Here is a 24,749-nt window from a genome sequence, read left to right as displayed (position 1 = left end):
AACGTATATATTTTGCAAGTATGCGGACATTCACTCTCAGGCACCATCAGTGGGAACAGTATCTAGAGTCCTCCCTGCCGTAGCCCACGTGATCCTCTGTGGCCCCCTCCTCTTCACCTCTGCATCCTCTTCTTCAAACACACCTTTAAAAAAGTTGGGTTTGTTCCTACCATGGTGCTTTTACACTTGTTGCCGCCTCTTTATTATTAACACTCACCCGCCCGAAGATGCCCCCGTGATTTGGTCCCTCACTTCATCTGTGGTTCCTGATTCCCCTCATGCACTTTGTTTTTCTTAATAGCACTTACAATTTATTATACATTTGTTAGTTTGCATTCCCATTGCAGTGTAAGCACAAGGAAGGCAAGAACCTGTCTTCTTCATTGCTGTGTCCCCAGCACCTGGAATAGGGCCTGGTATATATGGTGTTTTTAATAAATATTTGAGAATGACTAGATTGCGTTTTATTTTTTAAAAAGTTCTCTCTAGCAGAGAGTCTTTAGAAACTTGATGAAGGCTCAGCAGTATAGAGAGTGTGTGTGAAGAGGGGAAGGAGCATTAGACATGCAGGGGAGGAGCTGGCCAAATGTGTGTTATCACAGGGGCCCAGGCGTGGGGTCTGTGGCTGGGGAGTATTCTGGTCTGTGCTTGGGCAACCGAGAGAGCAGGTCCAGTGAGCCGGGTGAGAATCATAGGGGAGACACCTAACCTGGAGAGGAGCTTCAGGAAACAGACAAATGGTTACGGGAATGGAGTAGATCTCTAGCTTGACCAAGAAGAAAGGTGGATTTAAGTCCTGGTGATTTTGTAGGCCTTTACTTTTAGTTGATGGGCTGTGAGAGAAATTTGAGCAGAGGCATGGCGTTACCTGACTGACTTTTTGAAAGGGTCACCTTACAGTCAGAGACGAGAAGGCGCTGTCAGAAGACAAGGGCAGAAGCAGGGAACTCGGCTCAGAAGCTGTTGAAGGGCCTCCTGGCAGAAGGCTCCTCGCGCCCAGTTCAGGAGGAACAGGTTCACCCTGGTCAGGGGGCTGAGACGGCACATGGCCGCACCGCAGAGCTGAGTAGTGATAGTAAAGCAATACAGGGTTTTTAACAAGGAAGCTGCTGAAATAGTAGTCATTTTGCACTAGCAGTAGTTTTCCGCTACCAGATAAGATCCATCGAGAGAGAGGTTTTTGTCTGTCTGAATTACTGCCATAAGGTCACCATTTATAGCAGAAGGTGACATATATTGGGTTCTCGACTTTTAACTTCCAGTTTTATTGAGATTTATTTTCATTATGGCACTGTATAACTTTAAGGTGTATGGTATAATGATTTCACTTACACACCTTATTCAATAATTAGACAATGTAAGTTTAGTGGACACGCACCATCTCATAGATACAAACTAAAAGCAAAGTACTTGTCCTTGTGATGAGAACCCTTAACATTTACTTTAGTGATATTAGTTGTTGTACTTTACATCCCTGTTGCGTATTTATCTTTTAGCTGGAAGTTTGTACTTCTGACTGCTTTCATCCAATTCTCCCTCCCTCAGCCCCACCTTTGGTAACCACAAATTCGATATCTTTTTCAGTGAGTTTGTTTTTGAACTGCAGTTGACCTAGGACCCAATGTGAGTTCTCAGCGCTTGGTATAGTGATTCTGTACTTCTGTGCACTCCAACAGGACCACCATGATAGGCTGGTGACCGTCTGTCACCAGGCATCGACAGGCTGTCTGCATTGATTGGATTCCCCCTGCTGTGCGTCTCATCCCCGTGACGCATCTGTTCTGTACTGAAGCCGTGTGCCTCTTGATTTCTTTCACCTGGTTCACTCGTCAGCTGGCCTCTCCCCCCTGGTAGCCCTGTGTTCGTTTCCTGTGTCTGTGACCTTCTGTTTCGATTGTGCATTTGTTTTGCTTTTTAGATTCCATATATAAGTTAGAGCATGTGTTATTCGTCTTGCTTCATCTGGCTTATTTCCCTTAGCATAATACCTCTGGGTCTGCCTCTGTTGTCATGAAAGGCAATATTTCATTATTTATGACTGAGTAATACTCCACTGTGTACATATATACTGAATCTTCTTTGCCCATTTATCTGCTGTTGGGCACTTCGGTTCCTTTTGTATCTTGACTGTTGTAGATAATACTGCTATGAACATTGGGGTGCATAGGTCAGTTTGAATAAATGTTTTCATTTTCTTCAGATAAATACCTAAAAGAGGAATGTTTGGATCATATGGTAGTTCAGTCGTTTGAGGAACCTCCTCAGTTTTTCCATGGTGGCTGCGTGAAGTTACACCCCCACCAAGAGCACACAAGGATGCCCTTTTCTTCACTTCTTTGCAGCCATTTGCTTGCCTTTTTTTTTTTTTTTAATAATAGCCGTTCTACAGATGTGAAGTAATATCTCATCGTGATTTTGATTTGCATTTTCCTGATGATTAGCGGTCTTGAACACCTTTTCATGTGCCTGTTAGCCATCTGTATGTCTTTTTTAGAAAAAAAACGTCTATTCAAGTTCTCTGCTCATTTTTTAATCAGGTTGCTTGTTTTTTTGGTAGTTTTATGAGTCCTTTGCCATTTTTAGATATTAACCCTTTACCACGATATATATCATTTGCAAATACCTTTTTCCATTCAGTAGGTAACTTTTTTGTTTTGTTAATAGTTTTCTTCATGGTGCAAAAGCTTTTTAATTTATTTATTTTGCTTTTTAGTTTAATATAGTCCCGTTTGTTTATTTTTGCTTTTGGTTCCCTTGCCTAAAGAGACAGATCTAAACATGTGTTGCTAAACTTATGTCAAGCAGTGTGCTGCCTTTGTATTACTGCCTTTAAGTCCTTAATCCATTTTGAGTTTACTTTTGCATATGGTGTGAGTGGTCCAGTTGATTCTTTTGCATACAGCTGTACGCTTTTCCTGGTACCCTTTATTGGGGCTGTCCTTTTCTTGGGTGCACATTACCGCCTTGGTCATACAGTGATCGTCCGTGTACGCGCAGGTCCACTTCTGGGCGCTCTGCTTACCTCCTTGGCCATGACGTAATCGTCCGTGTACGCACAGGTCCACTTCTGAGCGCTCTGCTTACCTCCTTGGCCATGACGTAATCGTCCGTGTAAGCGCAGGTCCACTTCTGGGCGCTCTGCTTACCTCCTTGGCCATGACGTAATCGTCCGTGTACGCGCAGGTTCACTTCTGAGCGCTCTGCTTGCCTCCTTGGCCATGACGTAATCATCCGTGTAAGCGCAGGTCCACTTCTGGGCGCTCTGCTTACCTCCTTGGCCATGACGTAATCGTCTGTGTAAGCGCAGGTCCACTTCTGGGCGCTCTGCTTACCTCCTTGGCCATGACGTAATCGTCTGTGTAAGCGCAGGTCCACTTCTGGGCGCTCTGCTTACCTCCTTGGCCATGACGTAATCGTCTGTGTACGCACAGGTCCACTTCTGAGCGCTCTGCTCTGCTGGTCTGCGTGTCTGCATCTGCGCTGTGACTATCCTGCTGTGACTACTGTAGCTGGGTAGTGTAGCTTTGAGATCAGGGAGTATGATCCCTCCACGTTTGCTTTTTTTCCGTCAAATTTTTTTTTTTTTTTTCCTGCTATTTGGTGTCTTCTGTGTTTCCATACAAATTTTGGAAATTTTGTTCTAGTTCTGTAAAGAAAGGTCATTAGTCTTGATAGGGATTGCATTGAACCTGTAGATTGCCTTGGGTTGGGAGTTCATTTTAACAATATTAATTCTTCCAGTCTATGAACACAGTGTATCTTTCCATCTGTTTATGTTGTCTTCAATCTCTTTCATCAATGTATTATAGTTTTCCAAATATAGATCTTTTACCTTCTTGGTTAGATTCATTCTTAGATATTTTATTCTTACTGATTCAATTGTAAATTAGATTTTTTTCTTCATTTCTCTTTCTGAGAGTTCATGTTGGTGTATAGACAGAATAGATTTCTGAATATTAATTTTTTTCTGCAAGTTTACTGTATTTATTCTAATAGCCTTTTGGTGGCATTTTGAGGATTTTCTATATATAATATCATGTCATCTATAAACAGTGGTAGCTTTACTTCTTCCTTTCCAAGAGCAAAAAGCCTTCTATTTCATTTTCTTGTCTGATTGCTGTGGCTAGGACTTAAAAATAGTCTGTTGAATAAAAGTAGTGGGAGTTGGTACCCTTGTCTTGTTCTTTACCTTAGAGAAAATGCTTTCAGTTTTTACTATTTCATACGATGTTAGCTCTAGGTTTGTCATACATGGCCTTTATTATGTTGAAGTATATTCCCTTTTTACCTGTCTTATTGAGAATTTGTGTCGTAAATGGATTTGAATTTTGTCAAAACCTTTTCCCACATCTATTGAGATGATCATGATTTTTATTCTTGTTTGTTAATATGATGTATCACATTGATTGATTTGTGGATATTGAACTATCCTTGCATCCTTTGGAGAAATCCCTTTTGATCATAGTATATAATCCTTTTCATGTACTCTTGCATTTAGTTTGCTAATATTTTGTTGAGGACTTTTGTACTGATGTTCATCAATGATATTGGCCTTTAATTGTCTTATTGTGTGGCGTAGTTCTGTGGTTTCAGTCTCAGGGTAATACTAACCTTGTAAAATGAGTTCTGAAGTGTTCTTGCTCTTCAACTTTTTGAAATAGTTTGAGACAGATAAGCATTAACTCATTGTGAAATATTTGGTACACTTCACCTGTGATGCCATCTGGTCCTGGACTTTTATTTATTGGGAGGTTTTTAAATTACTATTACTGATTCATTTTCATTTCTGGTAATTGGTCTGTTATATTTTCTATTTCTTCCTGATTCAGTCAGGATATTGTATATTTCTGGGAATACCTTCATTTTTTCTAGGTTGTCCATTTGATTAGCATATATCATATTAGAGGGGCTTCCCTGGTGACTCAGATGGTAAAGAATCTGCCTGCAATGCAGGAGACCTGCGTTCAGTCCCTGGGTTGGGACAATCCCATGGAGAAGGGAATGGCAACCCACTCCAGTACTCTGGCCTGGGGATTTCCATATACAGAGGAGTCTGGTGGGCTACGGTCCACGAGGTCACAAAGAGTACGACATGACTGAGAAACTTAACATAAACACAATGTCATATTAGGGTTTCCAGATGGTGCTAGTGGTAAAGAACCTGCCTGCCAGTGCAGGAGATGTAAAAGACACCGGTTCAATCCCTGGGTGGGGAAGATCCCCTGGAGGAGGGCATGGCAACCCACTCCAGTACCTTGCCTGGAGAATCTCATGAACAGATGAGCCTGGTAGGCTGCAGTCTATAGGATCACAAAGAATCAGACACAACTGAAGCGGCTTAGCATGGAGCATGTGCAATGTGTTAATCTCTTATGCTTTCTATTTCTATGATAACAATTCTCACTTCTCTTTTTATATTTCTGATTTTATTTATTTGATTTTTCTCTTTTTTTCCTCGATCAATTTGACCTAAGGTGTATCAGTTTTGTTTATCTTTTCAAAGAATGAGCTCTTAATTGATGTTTTCTAGGTTTTTAAAGTCTCTTTATGACTTTTCTAATACTAAATTTGGGGTGTGGTTGTTTTTCTAGTTCCTATAGATGTATGGTTAGGTTGTTTGAGATTTTTTTTCTTTCCTGAAGTAAGGCTGTGTGGCTATAAACTTCCCTCTTAGAACTGCTTTTGTTGTGTTCCTTAGATTTTTGTATCCTCGTGTTTTTTTTTTTTTTTAATCTCCAGTTTAATTTCTTCAGTGACCCACTGGTTATTTAGTAGCACACTATTTAGTTTCCACATGTTTGTAGGGTTTATTCCTTTTAGTAAATTTCTAGTCTCATAGCATCGTAGTCAGATAGAATGCTTGATCTGATTTCAGTCTTCTTAAATTTATTCAGACCTGTTTTATGGCCTAGAATTTGACTTCTCCTAGGAAAGACATAGAAAACAAACCTATGGTTACCAAAGGGGAAAGGGAAGAAGAGTTGTTCAGTTCAGTTCAGTCGCTCAGTTGTGTCCGACTCTTTGCGACCCCATGAACCACAGCACGTCAGGCCTCCCTGTCCATCACCAACTCCCGGAGTCCACCCCAACCCATGTCCATTGAGTCAGTGATGCCATCCAACCATCTCATCCTCTGTCGTCCCCTTCTCCTGCCTTCAATCTTTCCCAGCATCAGGGTCTTTTCCAATGAGACAGGTCTTCACATCAGGTAGCCAACGTATTGGAGTTTCTGCTTCAGCATCAGTCCTTCCAATGAACACCCAGGACTGATCTCCTTTAAGATGGACTGGTTGGATCTCCTTGCAGTCCAAAGGACTCTCAAGAGTCTTCTCCAACACCACAGTTCATAAGCATCAATTCTTCAGTGCTCAGCTTTCTTTATAGTCCAATTCTCGCATCCATACATGACCACTGGAAAAACGACAGCCTTGACTAGACGGACCTTTGTTGGCAAAGTGAAGTAGAGCTACTGTAAAGGAGGATGCTATCAGTGTTGCACTCAATATGTTAGCAAATCTGGAAGACCCAGCAGTGGCCACAGGACTGAAAAGGTCAATCCTCACCCCAGTTCCCAAGAAGGGTCGTACTAAAGAATGTTCAAACCATCGGATAGTTGCATTCATCTCCCACGCTAGCAAAGTCATGCTTAAAATCTTGCATGCTGGGCTTCAGCATTACACTAATCAAGAGCTTCCAGATGTCAAAGCTGGGTTTAGAAAAAGAGAAACCAGAGATCAAACTGCCAACATTCGCTTAATCATAGAGAAAGCAAGAGAATTTCATAAAAACATCTATCTCTGTTTTATTAACTATGTTAAAACCTTTGACTATTTGGATTATAACAAACTGTGGAAAGCTCTTAAAGAGATGGGAATACCAGACCGTCTTACCTGTCTCCTGAAAAACCTGTATGCAGATCAAGAAGCAACAGTTAGAACCCTGTAGGAAAAACTGGTTTAGGATCGAGAAAGGAGTACAACAGGGCTGTCTGCTGTCAGCCTGTTTATTTTACCTATACCCTGAGAACATCAGGAGAAATGCCAGGATGATTGAGTTACAAGCTGGAGTCAAGACAGGTGGGAGAAACACCAGGAACCTCAGATATGCAAATGATACCACTCTAATGGCAGAAAGCCAAGAGGAACTAAAGAGCCTCTTGATGAGGGTGAAGGAAGACAGTGAAAGAGCCGGCTTAAGACTCAACATTCAGAAAACTAAGATCATGGCATCTGGCCCATTACTTCATGGCAGATAGAAGGGGAAAATGTGGAAGTAGTGACAGATTTCCTATTCTTGGGCTCTAAAAATCGCTGTGAATGGTGACTACAGCCATGAAATCAGAAGACTGCTTCTTGGCAGGAAAGCGATGACAAACCTAGACAGCACGCTGAGAAGCAGAGACATTACTCTGCCAACAAAGGCCCATGTAGTCAAGGCTACGGTCTTCCCAGTGGTCAGGTACGGTTGCAAGAGCGGGACCGTAAAGAAGGCGGAACGCCAAAGATTTGATGCCGTCTAACTTTCATGCATTGGAGAAGTAAATGGCAACCCATTGTAGTGTTCTTACCTGGAGAATTCCAGGGACGGGGAGAGCCTGGTGGGCTGCCGTCTATGGGGTCGCACAGAGTCGGACACGACTGAAGCGACTCAGCAGCAGCAGCAGCAACTGTGGTGCTGGAGAAGACTCCTGAGAGTCCTTTGGGCAGCAAAGAGATCGAACCAATCAGTCTTAAGGGAAATCAACCCTGAATACTCATTGGAAGGAAGCTGAAGTGCCCGTATTTTGGTCACCTGATGCGAACAGCTGACTAATTGGAAAAGTCCCTGGTGCTGGGAAAGATTGCGGGCAGAAGGAGAAGAGAGTGTCAGAGGATGAGCTGGCTGGATGGCATCACTGATGCAATGGAGATGAACTTGGGCAAACTTTGGGTGATGATGAGGGACAGGGAGGCCTGGCGTGCTGCAGCCCATTGGGTTGCAAAGAGTCGGACGCAACTGAGCAACTCAACAACAGCAGCATGAAGTAAGCAGTTTGCTTCTTTCCAAGATATAAGCACAAAGACCTGTAGAGTGGGAATCAGTGCAGTATCATGAGTAATAACAAAGCGGGGAGTCTTAACTGCACCCAAATTAAAGAATGGGTTGGATCATGATACATGTGCTCAGTGGAATACTGTGCAGTCACAAAACAGGAGAAAGTATTTCTGTAAATGCTGATTTAGAATATTTTCCATTTTAGCAATCATGTTGGATTTTAAAATGCATGGTATAGTATCTCCCCATGTCTGTTTTTAGAAGGTGTCTAGGTGCCTAAAAATGTGTCTGTGTTATGGAAACACACAAAAGAGGTACCTTTGGAAGGGTGGATTCAGAGGCAAATTACTTCTCACTGTATGTCTCATACACGTTAAAGTTACTTTTCACCTTGCAAAAAAGCCATTAAAAATAAGCAAAATAATAATCCACATAGCTTTCGCTGTAATTACAGGACATAGAGGAATTCTGGGAGTGAAAACCACAGTGAGATAGGAGGCTGTGGTCAGAGTGGCATTTCCGCCTTGGAGACTGGAGATTCGTAGCTTCACAGACTAGCTCTCAGCCACAGTAGCTGCTAGCTGATGTGGAAACGAAATGAGTGCTGTTGATGAAAATAAATTTGAAGTATTTTATGGGATGTTTTTGTGCTTCATATTTGAGTTGCTTTACGAGCAGATTAATTTATGAACGTATTATGTACCATGATGCCCTCAGTAAGCTAGACTTCACTGAGTTTCTGCTCTCTCCGTGAGCCGATATACAATCCTAGACCTCATAAGTCTTTCTAAAATCGGCTGACCAAAAGTGGCGATTAATTTTTCTTTGTGAGTCCTTAGTTCTTTATAGTTTCCTTAATGAGTTTCCTTGAATGGAAGCACTCTAAATCTTGTAGGGTCCTGTAGCTGTAATTACCACTGTATTGTAACTGGAGTACTCATGAAATAGCTGATCATGATTTATCAAAATAAGTCCTTCAGAAAGCTCCGTTTCTTCCACTCTGAAAAACTCGATGACCACATGGATGGTCGCAAACGTAGTTACCGTGCATTCTGAATCTTGTGACTCGGACACAGACGTGCAGAGGTGTTTTAAAATATAAATCTGGGTTAGATACCTTTTTGGACTTAAAGAGGAGAATTCAAGAGGAATATGAAATAGGAAATATGAAATTTCCTCAGAGGGAACTCTGAGCTTGGAGCTGAATACATCTGCAGTCTTTCTGATTGGGGCGTGCGCAGGCCTCTGCTGAGGCGTCTGTAACAAGTGGCTGCCTGCCCACCCATTCAGACCCGTCACTCTGTACTGCAGGGTGAGCAGAGTAACCCCTGTCTCTGTAACATGCAGTTTCTCCACAGGTGATTCATTTCCACATGTATTTCAGAGGCCGCTCAAAGAAATATTGCTCTTGGAGAGTTCAAGGCTCGTTTTTAGATCATATATTTGATAGTACATCTAGAAATCAAAAGTCATATAAGGCATGATATTTGCCATAATCGTTACAAATTACAACATCTTCTATGCGTAAGAAAAAACTTTTTTTTTTTTTTTTGCTAAGGGTGTATTCCTCTTCTTTAAGACATAAGCACAGGCACACAGGTGCCTGTGAAGTTGTTTGGACACTGAGCTTCAGCTGTCAGGAGAGAGCTAGGGTCACGTGGAGCCGCCCACTCTGCCCTCCTCTGTTGCCATTTTGCTTCCACTGGTCGGGGAGTCACCGGGACAGTTGGGTCGGATGCGGGAGTGTGACTGCCCTCCTCCCTTGCTGAATCCGGCAGTCTGCCCTGCCCCCCTGAACGCATCTGGGCCCCATTCAGACACATGCCTCTCCTCACTCACCTGCGTTAATGGGTGGGAACCAGGTCACATGTAATCCCAAATGGTGGATAATCCAAAAGCAATTAATACTTGGCTTTGAAATGTATTCAGTGGTGTTTTGAATTGTTTTTACCTTCCTAATTATATTGTGCTAATGTTGCCATTAGTTGGGATTCCCTGAGCACAGCCTGGGTGATGGGGACACTCAGTGGGGAGGGGCAGTGAAGCAGGGTGGCAGTGGGAAAGCCAGGCTGAAGGGGCTTTGGAGTCAGAGTTTGCTTTGGATGTTGACGGTGGAAAGTTGTCAGCATGTCACTGAGTCCAGAGCCCAGCATAGTACCTGCTGCACAGCTGACGTTCTTCAGGAAGCACGTGCTCAGTGAAGGCTCTCAGTGTCTCTCATAGTCACCTGACTTGCGGTCTCATCAGGGCTGGGGTGAGCCCGCAGGGGAAGTCAGTGAACGGCGGCCACGGCATCCTCCCCAGTCCTCCTGCCCCCAGCTTAGCAGAGATGAGTGCCGCCAAGCCGTGGGCATTTTTCCAGTATGGGGCTGACGTTACAGGCTCTTTCACCAGCTGAGCCACGGAGATTAGCCCCTCAGTGGCAGGCACTTAATCCAGGAACCCTTCTCAGGAAAGAAGCTATACTATTCCTTTAAAATGCAAGGAGATGCTTTGAAATAGGTGCAAAGAAGCTATGTATTCCTTTCAGTAGAATATAGCTTTCCATGGCAATACAAGCCTCTAAAGTGAAATAATGATAATATAGAGCATGACTTCTTAATTTAAGGTCCATGGATCAGCTGAACTCCTGAAATGGCTTGCCCATGAGTATGTGTGTGGATGTGTGTATATTTTAGAGGAGAGGGTTCATAAACTTGATTAAATCCTCAGAGGCCTCCACAGCTTCTCTCTGATCACATAGGGGATTGAATTTGTTTCACTATTTCGTGCTTTTCATAAAATTTTGTAAAGAGGCAAACAGCACACCAGTTGCCCCTGCCTCTCTATCTTGACTGGCTTTGGAAACAAGGTTGTCGTGAAGCTGGAACTGTAGCTCGTTCTAGACTGGACACAGGCGTAGGCCCAACAGCTGGGCGTTTGTATACAAAGACTGAATGTGTAAGTGGAAAATAGCCAGGCAGTCTAGAACAAGATATTGCTGACCTGTGTGAGAAGCCAAGCCACCACCTTTACAACAAAATAAGTCTGAAACAGTCAGGATTTGGTCATGGACTGCCAGCTCCCATATTTTTGCCTGCTGCCAAGTCAGCACCAACTAGAGAAAGCTCGCATGCTCCCTGGATCAATCACAGAGGACTCTCCCCTTCTCGTCAGCCCACCGCCATCCTTCCAGCTTCCAGTCCAGCAGACGTGAAGCCTTCTCTTTGTGTGACTGTGAAGCTTTCTCACTGCGCTGACTGCTTCTGACCCTTTGCTGAAAGCAAGTGATGGTAGCTGATTCCTTGATATCGCAAGCTCTGAATAACTAGCGTCTGCCTGTCCTCATTCGGTGCTGTTCCTTTGCTTCAACTGTGCATGGAGATTTGAGAGGTTCCAGGGAAGCTCCCTTATCCTGAAGTCTCTTGCACGGGGACATTGTGGGTGGTAATAGTAGCGTTGGGGAGCACACCTCGTGGAGTTTAGTGCTTTATTTTTCCAGGTAGAACATTCTAAAGTCATGTTTTATTTTAGAGACAGATCCGTCTGAGCACCAAACCTTAGGGTAAGAACGGATTACAGGTAGCACAGAAAACACCAAATGGATGGCCATCCAGCCAGGTCCCCAGTATTGCAGGGCTTCTGCATGGGGAGGAGGAGAAAGCCTTTCGGGTCCTGCTGGCATTGGGGTGCTCTGCCCCCGTGTGCACTGGATACCCCCACACACACCATGGGCTGTATCTCTGCACTTAGCTGGTCCCCCGGGTCTTGCCACCTCCCAGCTGTCTCACCTCCCTAGAGCCAATCACGAGCGCACTCGGGAGAGCCATCAGATGAGGACTGGACACAGAGGACCCCACGCTTAGAGTGTTCACTCCACCTTCAACTGAGGTTGTATGTAACCATCATAGTAAATCTATATTTTAAAAACTGTGACCTGTAAATGTTACTGTTAAACTGTCACAGTGTTTATGTCTTGTTTTGGCCTTTCTTCATCTTGTGATATCAGCTCAGTCCAGTCACTCAGTCATGTCCGACTCTTTGCAACCCCATGAATCGCAGCACAACAGGCCTCCCTGTCCATCACCAACTCCCAGAATTTACCCAAACCCATGTCCATTGACTCAGTGATGCCATCCAACCATCTCATCCTCTGTCGTCCCCTTCTACTCCTGCCCTCAATCTTTCCCAGCATCAGGGTCTTTTCCAATGATTCAGCCCTTCCCATCAGATGGCCAAAGTATCAGAGTTTCAGCTTCAACATCAGTCCTTCCAGTGAACACTCAGGACTGATTTCCTTTTAGGATGGACTGGTTGGATCCCCTTGCAGTTCAAGGGACTCTCAAGAGTCCTTTCCAACACCACAGTTCAAAAGCATCAATTCTTCGGCACTCAGCTTTCTTTATAGTCCAACTCTCACATCCATACATGACCACTGGAAAAACCATAGCCTCGACTATACGGACCTTTGTTGCCAAAGTAATGTCTCTGCTTTTTAATATGCTATCTAGGTTGGTCATAACTTTCCTTCCAAGGAGCAAGCGTCTTTTAACTTCATGGCTGCAGTCACCATCTGTAGTGATTTTGGAGCCCCCCAAATTAAGTCAGCCACTGTTTCTACTCTTTCCCATCCATTTGCCATGAAGTGTTGGACTGGATGCCATGATCTTAGTTTTCTGAATGTTGAGTTTTAAACCAACTTTTTCACTCTCCCTCGTTCACTTTCATCAAGAGGCTCTTTAGTTCTTCATTTCTTCCATAAGGGTGGTGTCATCTGCATATCTGAGGTTATTGATATTTCTCCCGGCAATCTTGATTCCAGCCTGTGCTTCCTCCAGCCCACCATTTCTCATGATGTACTCTGCAAATAAGTTAAATAAGCAGGGTGACAATATACAACCTTGACGTACTCCTTTCCCTATTTGGAACCAGTCTGTTGTTCCATGTCCAGTTCTAGCTGTTCCTTCCTGACCTACCTACAGGTTTCTCAAGAGGCAGGTCCAAAGAGATGGTATGCCCATCTCTTTCAGAATTTTCCACAGTTGATTGTGGTCCATACAAAGGCTTTGGCATAGTCAGTAAAGCAGAAATAGATGTTTTTCTGGAACTCTCTTGCTTTTTCAGTGATCCAGCGGATGTTGGCAACTTGATCTCTGGTTCCTCTGCCTTTTCTAAAACCAGCTTAAACATCTGGAAGTTCATGGTTCACATATTGCTGAAGCCTGGCTTGGAGAATTTTGAGCATTACTTTACTAGCGTGTGAGATGAGTACAATTGTGTGGTAGTTTGAGCATTCTTTGGCATTGCCTTTCTTTGGGACTGGAATGAAAACTGACCTTTTCCAGTCCTGTGGCAACTGCTGAGTTTTCCCAATTTGCTGGCATATTGAGTGCAGCACTTTCGCAGCATCATCTTTCAGGATTTGAAATAGCTCAACAGGAATTCCATCAGCTCCACTAGCTTTGTTCGTATACTTGGAATTTAAAAAAATCAGAATGGCCCAGTTTCTCCCAACCTTCTGGAGTCCTTCTCCCTCTCCCTATTGTCTGTGTCTCCCCTTTTTATTGGATCATGTTTATATAGTAATTTTCTCTGGGGGAAGAGGTACAGATGTTAATAGAGATGGAATGTGAAGAGAGGTTAGGCTTATGTGTGCTTCCTGTCCCAGCCATTAGATGGTTAGTGGGCATGGGTCCAGTGACCACACCTGTTGGGTAAACTGACTAGAAGACCCCCACCCCAGACTAACAGGGAGTGGGAGCAAAAACCAGAACCTCACCTAGTGATTCTCACACTGTGATCTGCCATCAGCCGCATCAGCAGCTCCAGGGAACTAGCTGGTTCAGAATGCAAATGATCAGGCCCCATCTAAGTCTCAGAATCAGAATCTGAGACTTTTAGCATGGGTTCTAGCAGTGTGTTTTACTCAGCCCTCCAGGCACGTCTGATGCATGCTAAAGCTTGAGACCATTACTCTAATGAGAAGAGCAATCCGACAGTTTACGCCTCTTCTCTCCTCCTAGCACAGTGTTTCACAGGAACACATTGCGGGTCTAGGAGCGCTGACAGCTGGCAGCAAAATGAATAGGAGGCCCAGAATGGTCACCTCGTCTGTGGCTCCCAAAGCTTAGAATACACAGAGATCTCCTGAAGTCTTGTCAAAACGAAGAGTGTGATTCAGCAGCACTGTGTTGGGCGCCTATGAGTCTTCATCCTTTCCGGAAAGCTCCCCAGTGATGTGTCTGGTCCTGGGATCACACTTTTGAGGGCAGAGTCCTAGCAGACGACAGGCCACAGCTGTGGTGCATCCAAGGTGCAGGCCGGCAGGGGGCCAGAGTTTAGGAACTGAAGGGGGAGAGCGTCCCAGCAAGCTTAGACGGCCTTGAGCGATTCCTTCACAGGTGTGATCACTCACTACTAGTGTGTGTTCCCAGGGATCCTTCCAGAGATGAGAGCAGCACAGGGGAATGTCTGATGAGGAGCTGGGAAACCTGTGAGCAATCACTGATGCAAACTCAAGATCGGGAAGATCCCTGGTTAATAAGAGTGGGCCTGGGAAAGGGCAAGTCATGTTAATTTTGGTTTTGTTTTTATTTTTGCTTTTGGCTGCACGGGGTCTTCCTTGCAGCATTGGGCTTTCTCTGGCTGTGCACGTGGGGTTCACTGGTGAAGCCCAGCCTCTGAAGTGCTCAGCATTAAAGCGCTCCGGCTCCCTGGCTGGGGCACCCAGGCTCAGTTGCCCTGCAGCTTTTAGGGTCTCAGATCCCCACCCAGGGATCAAACCTGCGTCCCCTGCTTCGAAAGGTGGATTCTTAACCACTGGGCCACCAAAGCAGTGCCAATCCGTATTATTTTAATAAACATTAATTGACTCCTGTACTCTGTCATACTCTGTCCAACACCAAATAGCCCCACGGAGCTTGTGATCTGCTGGACAAGACCACAAGGGAAGAAAAAGAGAAGGGAAACCAAACCAAACTGGCGTAACTAACCCTTTAGTTGTGATTTTTTATTGGTGCCTTTATCTGTGGTCAGTGTGACTGTGGAGCCTGATAGATATGGAATCTGCAAACATCAGGCCTGAGTCTTGCACTTGTCCTAACCTCTGAGGGGCCAGGCAGGGTTGGTGCCCCTTGTCGGGTGGGGGTGGGGGAAAAGGAAGAGAGGGTCCAAGAAAACCACCCTCCAGAAGGTGTCCACAGCTCCCTGGCAGCAGCAGGCCGTCGCATGGAACCGTCACCAGTGCTGCCTCTGAGGAAGGGCTCAGTGTGACTCTCTCCATGACGTGTGAGCGGCCTGCAGGTGTGCGGTCCAGCTTCCTTCCTGAGTCCCAGTGATCCTGACATTTCCTAGCTTAGGGTTATACCTCACATCAGTTCCTCCAACGATACACTGTATATGAGTGCATAAGCAGAGGAAATTGGAAACTTACTCAGTGAGGCCGATTCTATTGCTGTGTGAAACAGTATATGGCAGTTTCAAAAAAATGAAGTCACATAAGTTTTGTTTTTTAATGAGTTTCATATTAGGAAGGACAGGAGCAATTATCTTCAGGAAGCCTGGGTATGCTCTTTTAGAACACTGACTCGCTCATAACGCCCTTTCCTGGAGATAGTGACAGAACAAAGCCTGTTGATAGACTTACTCGAAGTAAAATTTGTTTGCAGTATAAATAACACTAGTTCTCACAGAGCCTAAATTGAATTACTCCAGCGCGACCACCAGCCGTCTGTCAGCTCTTCATGCTGTAGTCTATAGGTCAGCGTGGCCTGCTAGTCATTCTCGATGCCCAGTGGCTCCCCTGTAGTGAAGCCCGAATGACTGACCGGGCAGGGGGGCATCTCCGGGTCTTGACCTCGGGTCCGCTCGGGTCAGAGTGGGGACCCAGCTGCAGCCCGGGCGCAGCGCACAGTAGTGAGAACTCAGTCGCACCTCAGAACTAAAGCCATGTTGGCCTGTGACCGTCTTTCGGTAGATTCACCTGAGCTTGCTGGTAAATCGTACATCCTAGAGGCCCGCAGTCCTTGAAACACCACGCTTGTAACCCACATGGCAGGTCTGCCTCTAAAAGAGGGACGTGAGCATGGCTGTAGACACGCGGTGGCCGTTCTGTGCCCCACGCTTTCAGAGCATCTTGTCCCCCTGGAAAACCGTGGATGCACAAGGCTCTGCTTTCCATTCAGGCTATTTTTGCTAAGGGTGTAATGCAGTTGTTCTGACAAAACAGCTTCAAACCCTTGCCAGAGAGAATAAATTACAGTAGAAGTGGTGATAATTATTAGGAACTTATTTTTGGAAACAGAAACCTTCCTTAATAAAGGGCTGTGTGCTGCCCTCTGAAAGGAACAGGGAATTTTCCCCAAAGTCAGAAATACACTTTGAACAGTTCACATACTTATTCTGTGGGGATTAAGTTAGGTTTAACATGTTTTCCCAGAAAGCCAAATTCAAGCTGGTTCAACCATGTATTACAAGGAGCACTTAGAAAGTAGATTTGAGTTCTTTAAAGATAATAATTAATTTGAAGTTACAGTTTCTTGTGTTTTTGCAGTAGGGTTTGATGGACATGAAGTATTCAGATGTTTCTGTAATGTATGCAGATCCCAAATATTTTTAAGAAGACCAAATTGATATATTTGACTAGGTTAAAAAAAAATAGCAAAGAGGCTAAGCATCTTCTAATAATTTATTCTGCAGAGCTGTTAGAATAAATGGGAAACAAGAAAAATTATTTGTTTTGTCTTCCATCTTTTGTACCTTCGCTCTCCAAAGAAGTTAGATAAGAATGCCTTGTGACCCTAATTATAATAACTTCAGTATTTTATTCTGATTTTAAGACTGCTTTCACAGAGTTGACATAAAGGAAAACTCTAGGTAAATTAATTCAAAGGTACTGAGTGCAGAGGAGCCCAATAGAAGAAGAGCCTAAGTTCAGCCAAGGAGGTGACAGGCGCAAAGATCGGGCCTTTTGGTTTACTTTTGTTTTTCTCTGATGCAAGCACCAAATTTGGATTCTGTGTTCCTTCTCCACTAGTCATTTAAAAATTGTTACCTTTGAAAAGCCCAGGTGAACAAAAGCAAAAGACAAGATTAATATCATTAAGCAAAAATCTAACTGTGCCTTTGTGTTCTTAGATGCTTATCCAGTGCTATCATTTCATGATCACAGGTTACTTAAGATGCCCTATTAATAATGTTTGTTACATTAAATTGAATATACATTTTCCATTTTACTTGTTCTTCTGAGGTGGCTGTACCCATATCTCGGAATAAAAAAAAAAATTGAATATTTAGTATACTGATTGCTTTCTGCATACATAACCCACCACAGCCATGTTGGAGCAAGGCTGTTTTTCCAAACCTCAATCAAACTGGTCATTTTCATAAGCTGATCAGTAAAAAGTGTATTCTTCTTGGTGTTTCCATGGGTCATTCACTCAGCAATAACACCATCAGGAGTTACTGATCCCAAGGGAATAGCGGCTTAATTACACAGAAATTTAAAAATGAGAGTAGTGTTGCATGAGTACAGACATAGAGACTGTCCTGTCTTCGGGTGGTTTATTATTAAATTTAATACATCAGATGGTCTTTTTGGTTTGTGTAGATTTTAATTACTAAGTAAGTCTGGTAAAATATGAATTATTGTATTAACACAAGTGATAAAACATACATGGTTACGAGCATTGCAATCTGTAGGTGTAATGTACATAACTCAAGATTAATAGGATCAAGCAATTCAACTGAAGTTAAAACAAAGTTTAATGCTACCCTTAAGTGTAACTTAAACTCTCGCTAAATATTTTTAACTGCAATAAAAGCATGTTAATTTTAGGAGTGACTTCTTTACAAGACCTCATTTCTTAGAGTACGTTTTCCTTTCTAAGACTACAAAAGCACACTGAAATACTTTCTACTGGTAACTCACTCCATAAAGATTTTTTTTTCTTGGCTTTTAAGCTCAATGAAGAAAGCCCAAAATAGCGCAGGAAGTTTTGTGTGGTGAATATATGTATGAACTAAATCTAGTTGGGATAAAAGTGATTAAATTATTGATAATATCATTGTTGCTCCCAAAGCATTCCATTAGTCATACTAGGACTTCTTAAATATTTTGAGAATTTGGCCTTAATTTTCCTAGAAGTGCATATTAAATAGAGGAAACTATATTTTGCTTTAATTTAATATCCTTACATGTACAACCACTAAGAGTTTATATATTGTGCTTAGTTGCTCAGTCGTGTCCAGCTCTTTGTGATCCCATGGACTGTATGTAGCCTGCCAGATTCCTGTGTCCATGGAATTTTTCAGGCGAGAATACTAGAGCGGGTTGCCGTTTCCTACTCCAGGAAATCTTCCCACCCAGGGATCAAAGCTGTGTCTCCTGCATTGGCAGGCAGATTCTTTACCATTGCATCACCAGGGAAGTGGCTTGGTCAAAATGTTCCCTTGGATTTTTCATAACATTGTACAGAAAAACTGAACAAATTTTTTGGCCAACCTGATAAAAGAAACATGCTAGGCATATACTAATTAATTCTTTCCTTCTGTGTTTCCGGGTTTCCCCCACTTCCTGAATTATTTTTATGCTGCCACTAACAAGATCGGTGCCTATATTTCCAGTTTAGCTACACCTTTGCTTCTAGGTAGCGTGACAGGTGGCATTACAGTGAGTTTAACAAAGATCTTGGTGAACATGTAAATCACTAAGCAAAATGTTCTCTTACAAAGAGCTCTCTAGCTCTCTCTGCGTTTGTCTGTCTCTCTCATACACACACATACACCGAATATGGTCCTTGCCCTGGAATTATTCACCAGTGTACTTGGCAAGGTGAAACTTAAAAAATAAAGCAATGTAAAACATTTATAAAGTGGCACATCACAGATTCCACATTAAATATAGAAGCACTGAAGACTTGTGTGCTGTGGTTTTGAAGGTGTGTTATTCACTGTTGCCTGCTGGGTGTCTGAGCTCCCTGCCCGACCACACTGCGGTGGCAGCTGCCCACGTGTGTCGCAGCAGAGTGGGTTCCAAAGCGAGGCTAGTGCAACCCAGAACGGCAGGCACATGACAAGACAGGAGGTTTGGGCAGTAACTGAACATTTTGTCATAAAAATAGTAAGACTATATATTATTTCTGAGAAGTAGGCTCCTTTGTCTTCTCTGCATTATCCGTGATGAAACCAAAGATGTGATTGTCCCTGAGAAAATGAGAGGAATTTGAAGTTTAAGGAACAGGGGGAAACATGGCATTGCATTTTTGTGGTGTGTATTAACCTTTGTTAGTTCTTTTTTTTTTTTTTTTTTGACAAATGATGTTTTTTGTAATATGATACATCACCTTTTTTTCAAAAGGCATTTTACTTTCAGTAGGAGATAACAGGAAAAACACACAGAAAAAAAGGTCCCTCCACATTAGGCCTCACAGAAGCAGTGTCTCTGGGGAAATTGCAGCAGGAGTTACCATGGGCTTATTCAAATAAGAGAAGCATGGAAGTCGGTTCCAGGCAGGAAGGGGGTAGGTTCAGGGCCTAGGATTACGTTGTTGGTGAGTTTCATGCTGGCATCTGGATTTGAAACCAGGAATCACTTCAATGTCAGAATATGTAATTTTCAAAGTGCCAAAATTTACCTATCCATCAAACCAAGATAATTCTCGTTTATTTATTTACTTCTATTTCCAATTGTACTGAGATATAATTGACAAATACAGTTGTAGGTATGTAGCATACATCATTGTGATTTGATGTAGGTGCATGTTGTGAAACGGAATTAACACAGCCATCACCTCACATGTTTATCTTTATTATTACCATTATTGGTGAGAGCCTTTAAGTTCGTTCTCTCAGCAAATCTCAATTGTACAACCCCCTGTCACCAGCTGTGGCCGCCGTGTTCCACGTGAGGTCCTCATCGGTCTGTTTCACTGGTGGGCTTTTCTTCAGTTGTGTCAGTGGGTAACTGAACGACGGGCTCTAAATGATTTTAATCACGGAATTTCGCTGCTACAGTTATCAGTTTAAAGGTCCCTTTAAACAGGCCCACCATATGGTTTAATCTAGGCGTTTTTTGCTTTGCCCATTCTTTGCCCATTGGTTCCACCAACACTCTTTGCAAAAGCAATTGTTTTTAATTAAGAGCAACCTGTGTAATTTAGGGATATTTTGGTACTTCTTAAAATAGTAAATATTAGCATTTGTAATTTAAAAGAATTAGAAGTGTGTGTAGAAATACTGTTTTATTCTAAGCCACATAAACATAGGCATACTAGACAGAATACACATACACATTTTGTGTTAGCAACCTTCATACTAACAGTGGGGTGAGAGTCAAAAGGTAGATAAAAATTGTAAGCAATTCTGTACCGTTTTTTAAATGCTGATGTCACTAAGGCATTAAATTTCCTTCCTGAAAAATTGAGTAACATAATTTAAGATGTAGTTGAAAATATAATTTAATTTTTCTGTTGATTAATTTGGTAATATGAATAAAGGAATTCAAGTATTTGATCATATGGTTCTTAATAAACTGTGATACGTATGTGTTATTATACACTATTTTGTCACAGCTTTTTGATTCCTCCTTAAATGTAATACTCCCTGAAAAAAGTAGTATCTGATTGTTTTTTTTTTTTGGCCTCACTTTAACCTCACAGATGGTTATATTTGGTTTTGAATTTTGCAAAGAGGTAATATCTCTGAACTAATTTTTAAAGAATGTCCCCTATTCTATGCTGTTTCTTGGTACTAGAAATTTAGAATTTTTGAGTCTTTGTTGTGTGATAGAATCACATAGATTTCTAGCTTAAGCACCTAGAGAAAGGCTTGAGTAAAGGAATTATAGCCTTGCATATAAAATTAGAAGTAAATGGATAAAAATATATCAAGTGAATTGTTTTAATTTTCTTACGAGAATTATGGGGAGGGAGGAGGGTTCAGGATGGATTTTCTTTTAAAAATTTAGAAATAAAAGAAGAATAAAAAAATAAATAAATAAAGCATTTTTCCTCATTAAAAAAAAAGATAGATATCAATGGCCTAGCATTTGCTCAAAGTCTGAAGTGTTACTATTTATGATATATAGTTACAGACAGACCTTGTTTGATATTCTTGTTAGCTTCTCATGTCTGCTGTGAAGCATCCGTGTCCATTCTCCTGGCCATAGAAGTGACTGTGTTTTGAAATAATACCCCTAGAAAGATAACCTCCTTGATAAGTTATTCTGAAGTTAAAAATCAAGTATCATTATATGTTTCATTTGAGATAACTGTCTACGCTTGACAAAAAACATCTGTCTTTTTTTTCACATTTAATTTTAAAATGAATATTTTTACATAGGAGTGACATGTCAGAATGCAGTTTTCTGTTTGACTATAGTAATTTGTCATATGACCACTTGAAAAAGTCTAGTTAACAAAAGTCATTAGTGATACAAAATTTTGGAACATTATTATTTAATTCATAACCTTACAAATGAGGTAACTATCAGACTACATTCATTATTCTCCTTGCCTTTTTGAGATTTATGATTTCTAATGCATACTAAAGATTTCTACCCTTTTCAAATATTGTACTTGTGTCGTATACCTATAGGAATAAAGTTTAATGAGTGTGGCCTCATTATAAAATTACAGAATGCATTTGAAAGCCTAACACTTGGACTTTACTGTTTTATAATTTTATATATAATATTTGCTTGGTGTGATCAGTTAAAAATTATGATTTTTTCATAGCTACAGGAGAAGATGATTCCTCTTTATATTGCTCTCAACAGTACTGCCCCCTGAATTCGGCTTTTGTTTCCCACAGACGGTGGGTGCGGCTGCTGTTCGGCCGAGAGTTCCCGCTGCAGGACCTCCTGGTGGTCTGGGACGCCCTGTTCGCCGACGGCCTCACCCTGACTTTGGTTGACTACGTCTTCGTGGCCATGTTGCTCTACATCCGAGATGCTTGTAAGTGCTAATGGCCGTGCCAGCGTGCAGTTCGGCGGTCCTGAGTTTGTAAAGTGTGTCTCTTAAATGTACTTTATCTTTTATTTTGAATTACCATGCCTACATTTTTATCATAGGCAGTATATTGGAAGTTTCAGAGGAACATACTAAGTATATTTTTATGAGTTAACATGTATGTATCGGATGTGGGTAATTTTATCCTGAGAGAATAGGAATATTCTTCAGAACCGTTTTTCTAAAGACTTTTCCTCCTGCTTTGATCTCGTCATCACACACATTTGTGAAGCATACATAGAAAAAGCCAGTGTTTCAGATATGTTTAGAGCTCCACCTTCTGACAGGTAGAGAGTATTCAAGAATATTTATCAGAAGATGAGAGCTGTTTTTATAGTATCAACAACTTGCCAATAAAAAATAAATATTGCATTTAAAGATACTCTAACTTCTTAGTTAAATTTTGACCAGATGTATTTCTCAGGGGAGTGCCCAGTGGCAGATGTATTCCTGTCTCATAGGATCTACCTTCGGGTGCTTGCCTAGCTGGAAAACCTGGGCCTGCCCCTTTGGAACAGTCCAATAATCCTCAGCTTGAAGAGAAAACAGAGTATGTTTTAAATTTCAGAATACTTCAAATTGTTTTCCTTTTCAAAAGGAAGAGTTCACAAAACCAGATTGGTAAGCCAAAATGTAATTAGGAATGTTTGCACAGAGCGATGATGAAGTAGGAAATAAAGAACTACTGTAAGAGTGGGGCTTTGTCAGAAGAACATAAACTGTTTGAAGCCATTCATAACCTTGACTGGTAAATTACTGTGTGGTTCTCTATTTATTCATTAGATTTCGGTTGTGCCAGATGCTGTTGTTATCCCTCTGGTAAAACTAATAATATTCTTTAAATTCTAGGTTATACTTTTAAAATTCCTCCCAAATTACTTGAATGAGTAAATGACAGGAGCACCACATTTTATCCAAAACTTGTAATTTTATTCTGTGCCTTGAAGGTCAAATAGTTTGGGTTTTGACATACAAAGTAGAAAATTCTTTTTTTCTGAGTAAGAACGTGGAAATCATAAGAGGAAATAATCTGGGAAGTAGAGGAGAATGTTTAGATAGATTTTAGGATATTTAATGCTATCTCGTGCTGAAAAATAGTATGGTTTTTATAAAGTGTAAGTAATGAAAAACAAGGACACCAGCCCTGGGTGCTCACTGGAAGGGCTGATGCTGAAGCTGAAGCTCCAGTACTTGTCCACCTGATGCAAAGAACCGACTCATTGGAAAAGACCCTGATGCTGGGAAAGATTGAGGGCAGGAGGAGAAGGGGACGACAGAGGATGAGATGGTTGGATGGCATCACCGACTCTCTGGACGTGAGTTTGAGTAAGCTCCACGAGTTGGTGATGGACAGGGAGGCCTGGCGTGCTGTAGTCCATGGGGTCACAAAGAGTCGGACACGAACGACTGAACGGGTGACTGAACAGACTACATGAAAAACAAAAGGAATGAGAAGCCTCCTTTATTTAAAAAATTACTTCTGGATAATATTTTCACAGAATTTTTCAAGCCAGACAACTATTGGAATCTATTCTGATTTTCTGTAGTCTTAACTAAATACTTACTCTTTCCTTAACTCTTGTACATCACAACCATAATTTTAATCACTGTGTTTCCTATCCTAAGACCTGCTTTTAAAAATTAATTTCAGAAAACTTGGCGATTTGGGACAGCTGAAACCCTTGTCTTTTTAAGACCTTATAGAACACTAGACACAAGTGAAAAAAGTAGGGGTAATGAAGTTGCTTATTTAAATATAAAGTCCTAGTCATTTTAATTTGCTTGTTTAAATCCATAACAATGGGTGAGATCTCCTAAAAATAGGATGACTACTTGGAAGTATTTACGGGGCACTGCCCCTGTCCTCAGGAAGTTCACCAACTGGGAGGAAACACTAACTGGTAGGCCCAGTGACAGCAGGGACTAGTGGGACAAAGGCCAGGAGAACGTGGTTAGTTGAAGACTGAGGTTTCTGGTCCTGCGGTGGAGGCATGAAGGCAGCAGGAGAGGTCAGGAGAGGCCCCAGGCTCCCCTCTGGGCAGACCATGTGACCGGGGAAAATGCTGTAGGTGAGTGAGATGAGGGGTCTGCAGCATGAACGGAGAAGCTCGGGAGAGGCGGCTTCATGGGGGGTTGTGCGTGTGTGTGTTTTCACAAGCTGCCTGGTTTCCTGAGAGTGCAAAGGGAGAGTGACGCGCAGGTTGTGAGAGTGAGGAAGGCAAGGACAGGATCCTGATGAGAATCCTGACCCTGGCGGTGACAGGAAGCCACTGAAAGGGGCGGTCTCAGGCTCCTCTGGCTGCAGTGTGGAGCAGACTAGAGGCAGACGGGACTGGAGTGAGGAAATCCGATGAAAGGTTATGAGCAGGGTCCGGGGGGATCCAAACGGGTGAGGGAGAACTGGAAGTGCACAGTGGGCCCCAGCTGGGAGAGACGAGCGCCCGGGTTGTCTGTCTGACCTGGAAAGGAAAGATGAGGATTAGCAGGTTTTCAGAACGGATATGACTGTGTTTCGGCTATGCTGAATTTGAGAGATCTGTAAGAAATCGGGGCTTCCTAGGTGGTGCTAGTGGTAAAGAACCTGCCTACAGATGCAGGAGACATAAAAGGCATGGGTTCAATCCCTGGGTCAGGAAGATCCTCTGGAGAAGGCAATGGCAACCCACTCCAGTATTCTTGCCTGCGAAATTATGGGCAGAGGAGCCTGGCGGGCTACAGTCCATGGAGTTG

The 24,749-nt window shown here is 42.5% G+C and overlaps 1 protein-coding gene across 6 annotated transcripts in view; it reads left to right on the top strand.

Annotated features, from left to right (window-relative positions):
- Positions 1-24,749, top strand: part of TBC1D5 (TBC1 domain family member 5) — a 591,406-nt gene that overhangs the window by 403,980 nt on the left and 162,677 nt on the right. For all 6 annotated transcript variants that reach the window (XM_027549609.1, XM_027549590.1, XM_027549600.1 and 3 more), the window contains one exon: positions 21,823-21,965. In XM_027549609.1, coding sequence (XP_027405410.1) covers positions 21,823-21,965 — 143 coding nt within the window. The remainder of the gene's footprint in view (positions 1-21,822; positions 21,966-24,749) is intronic.

Source organism: Bos indicus x Bos taurus, chromosome 1 (assembly GCF_003369695.1).
Source record: "Bos indicus x Bos taurus breed Angus x Brahman F1 hybrid chromosome 1, Bos_hybrid_MaternalHap_v2.0, whole genome shotgun sequence".
NCBI lineage: Eukaryota > Metazoa > Chordata > Mammalia > Artiodactyla > Bovidae > Bos > Bos indicus x Bos taurus.
Note: the sequence above shows the minus strand (reverse complement) of the source record. Positions and strands in the feature narration are given on the sequence as shown.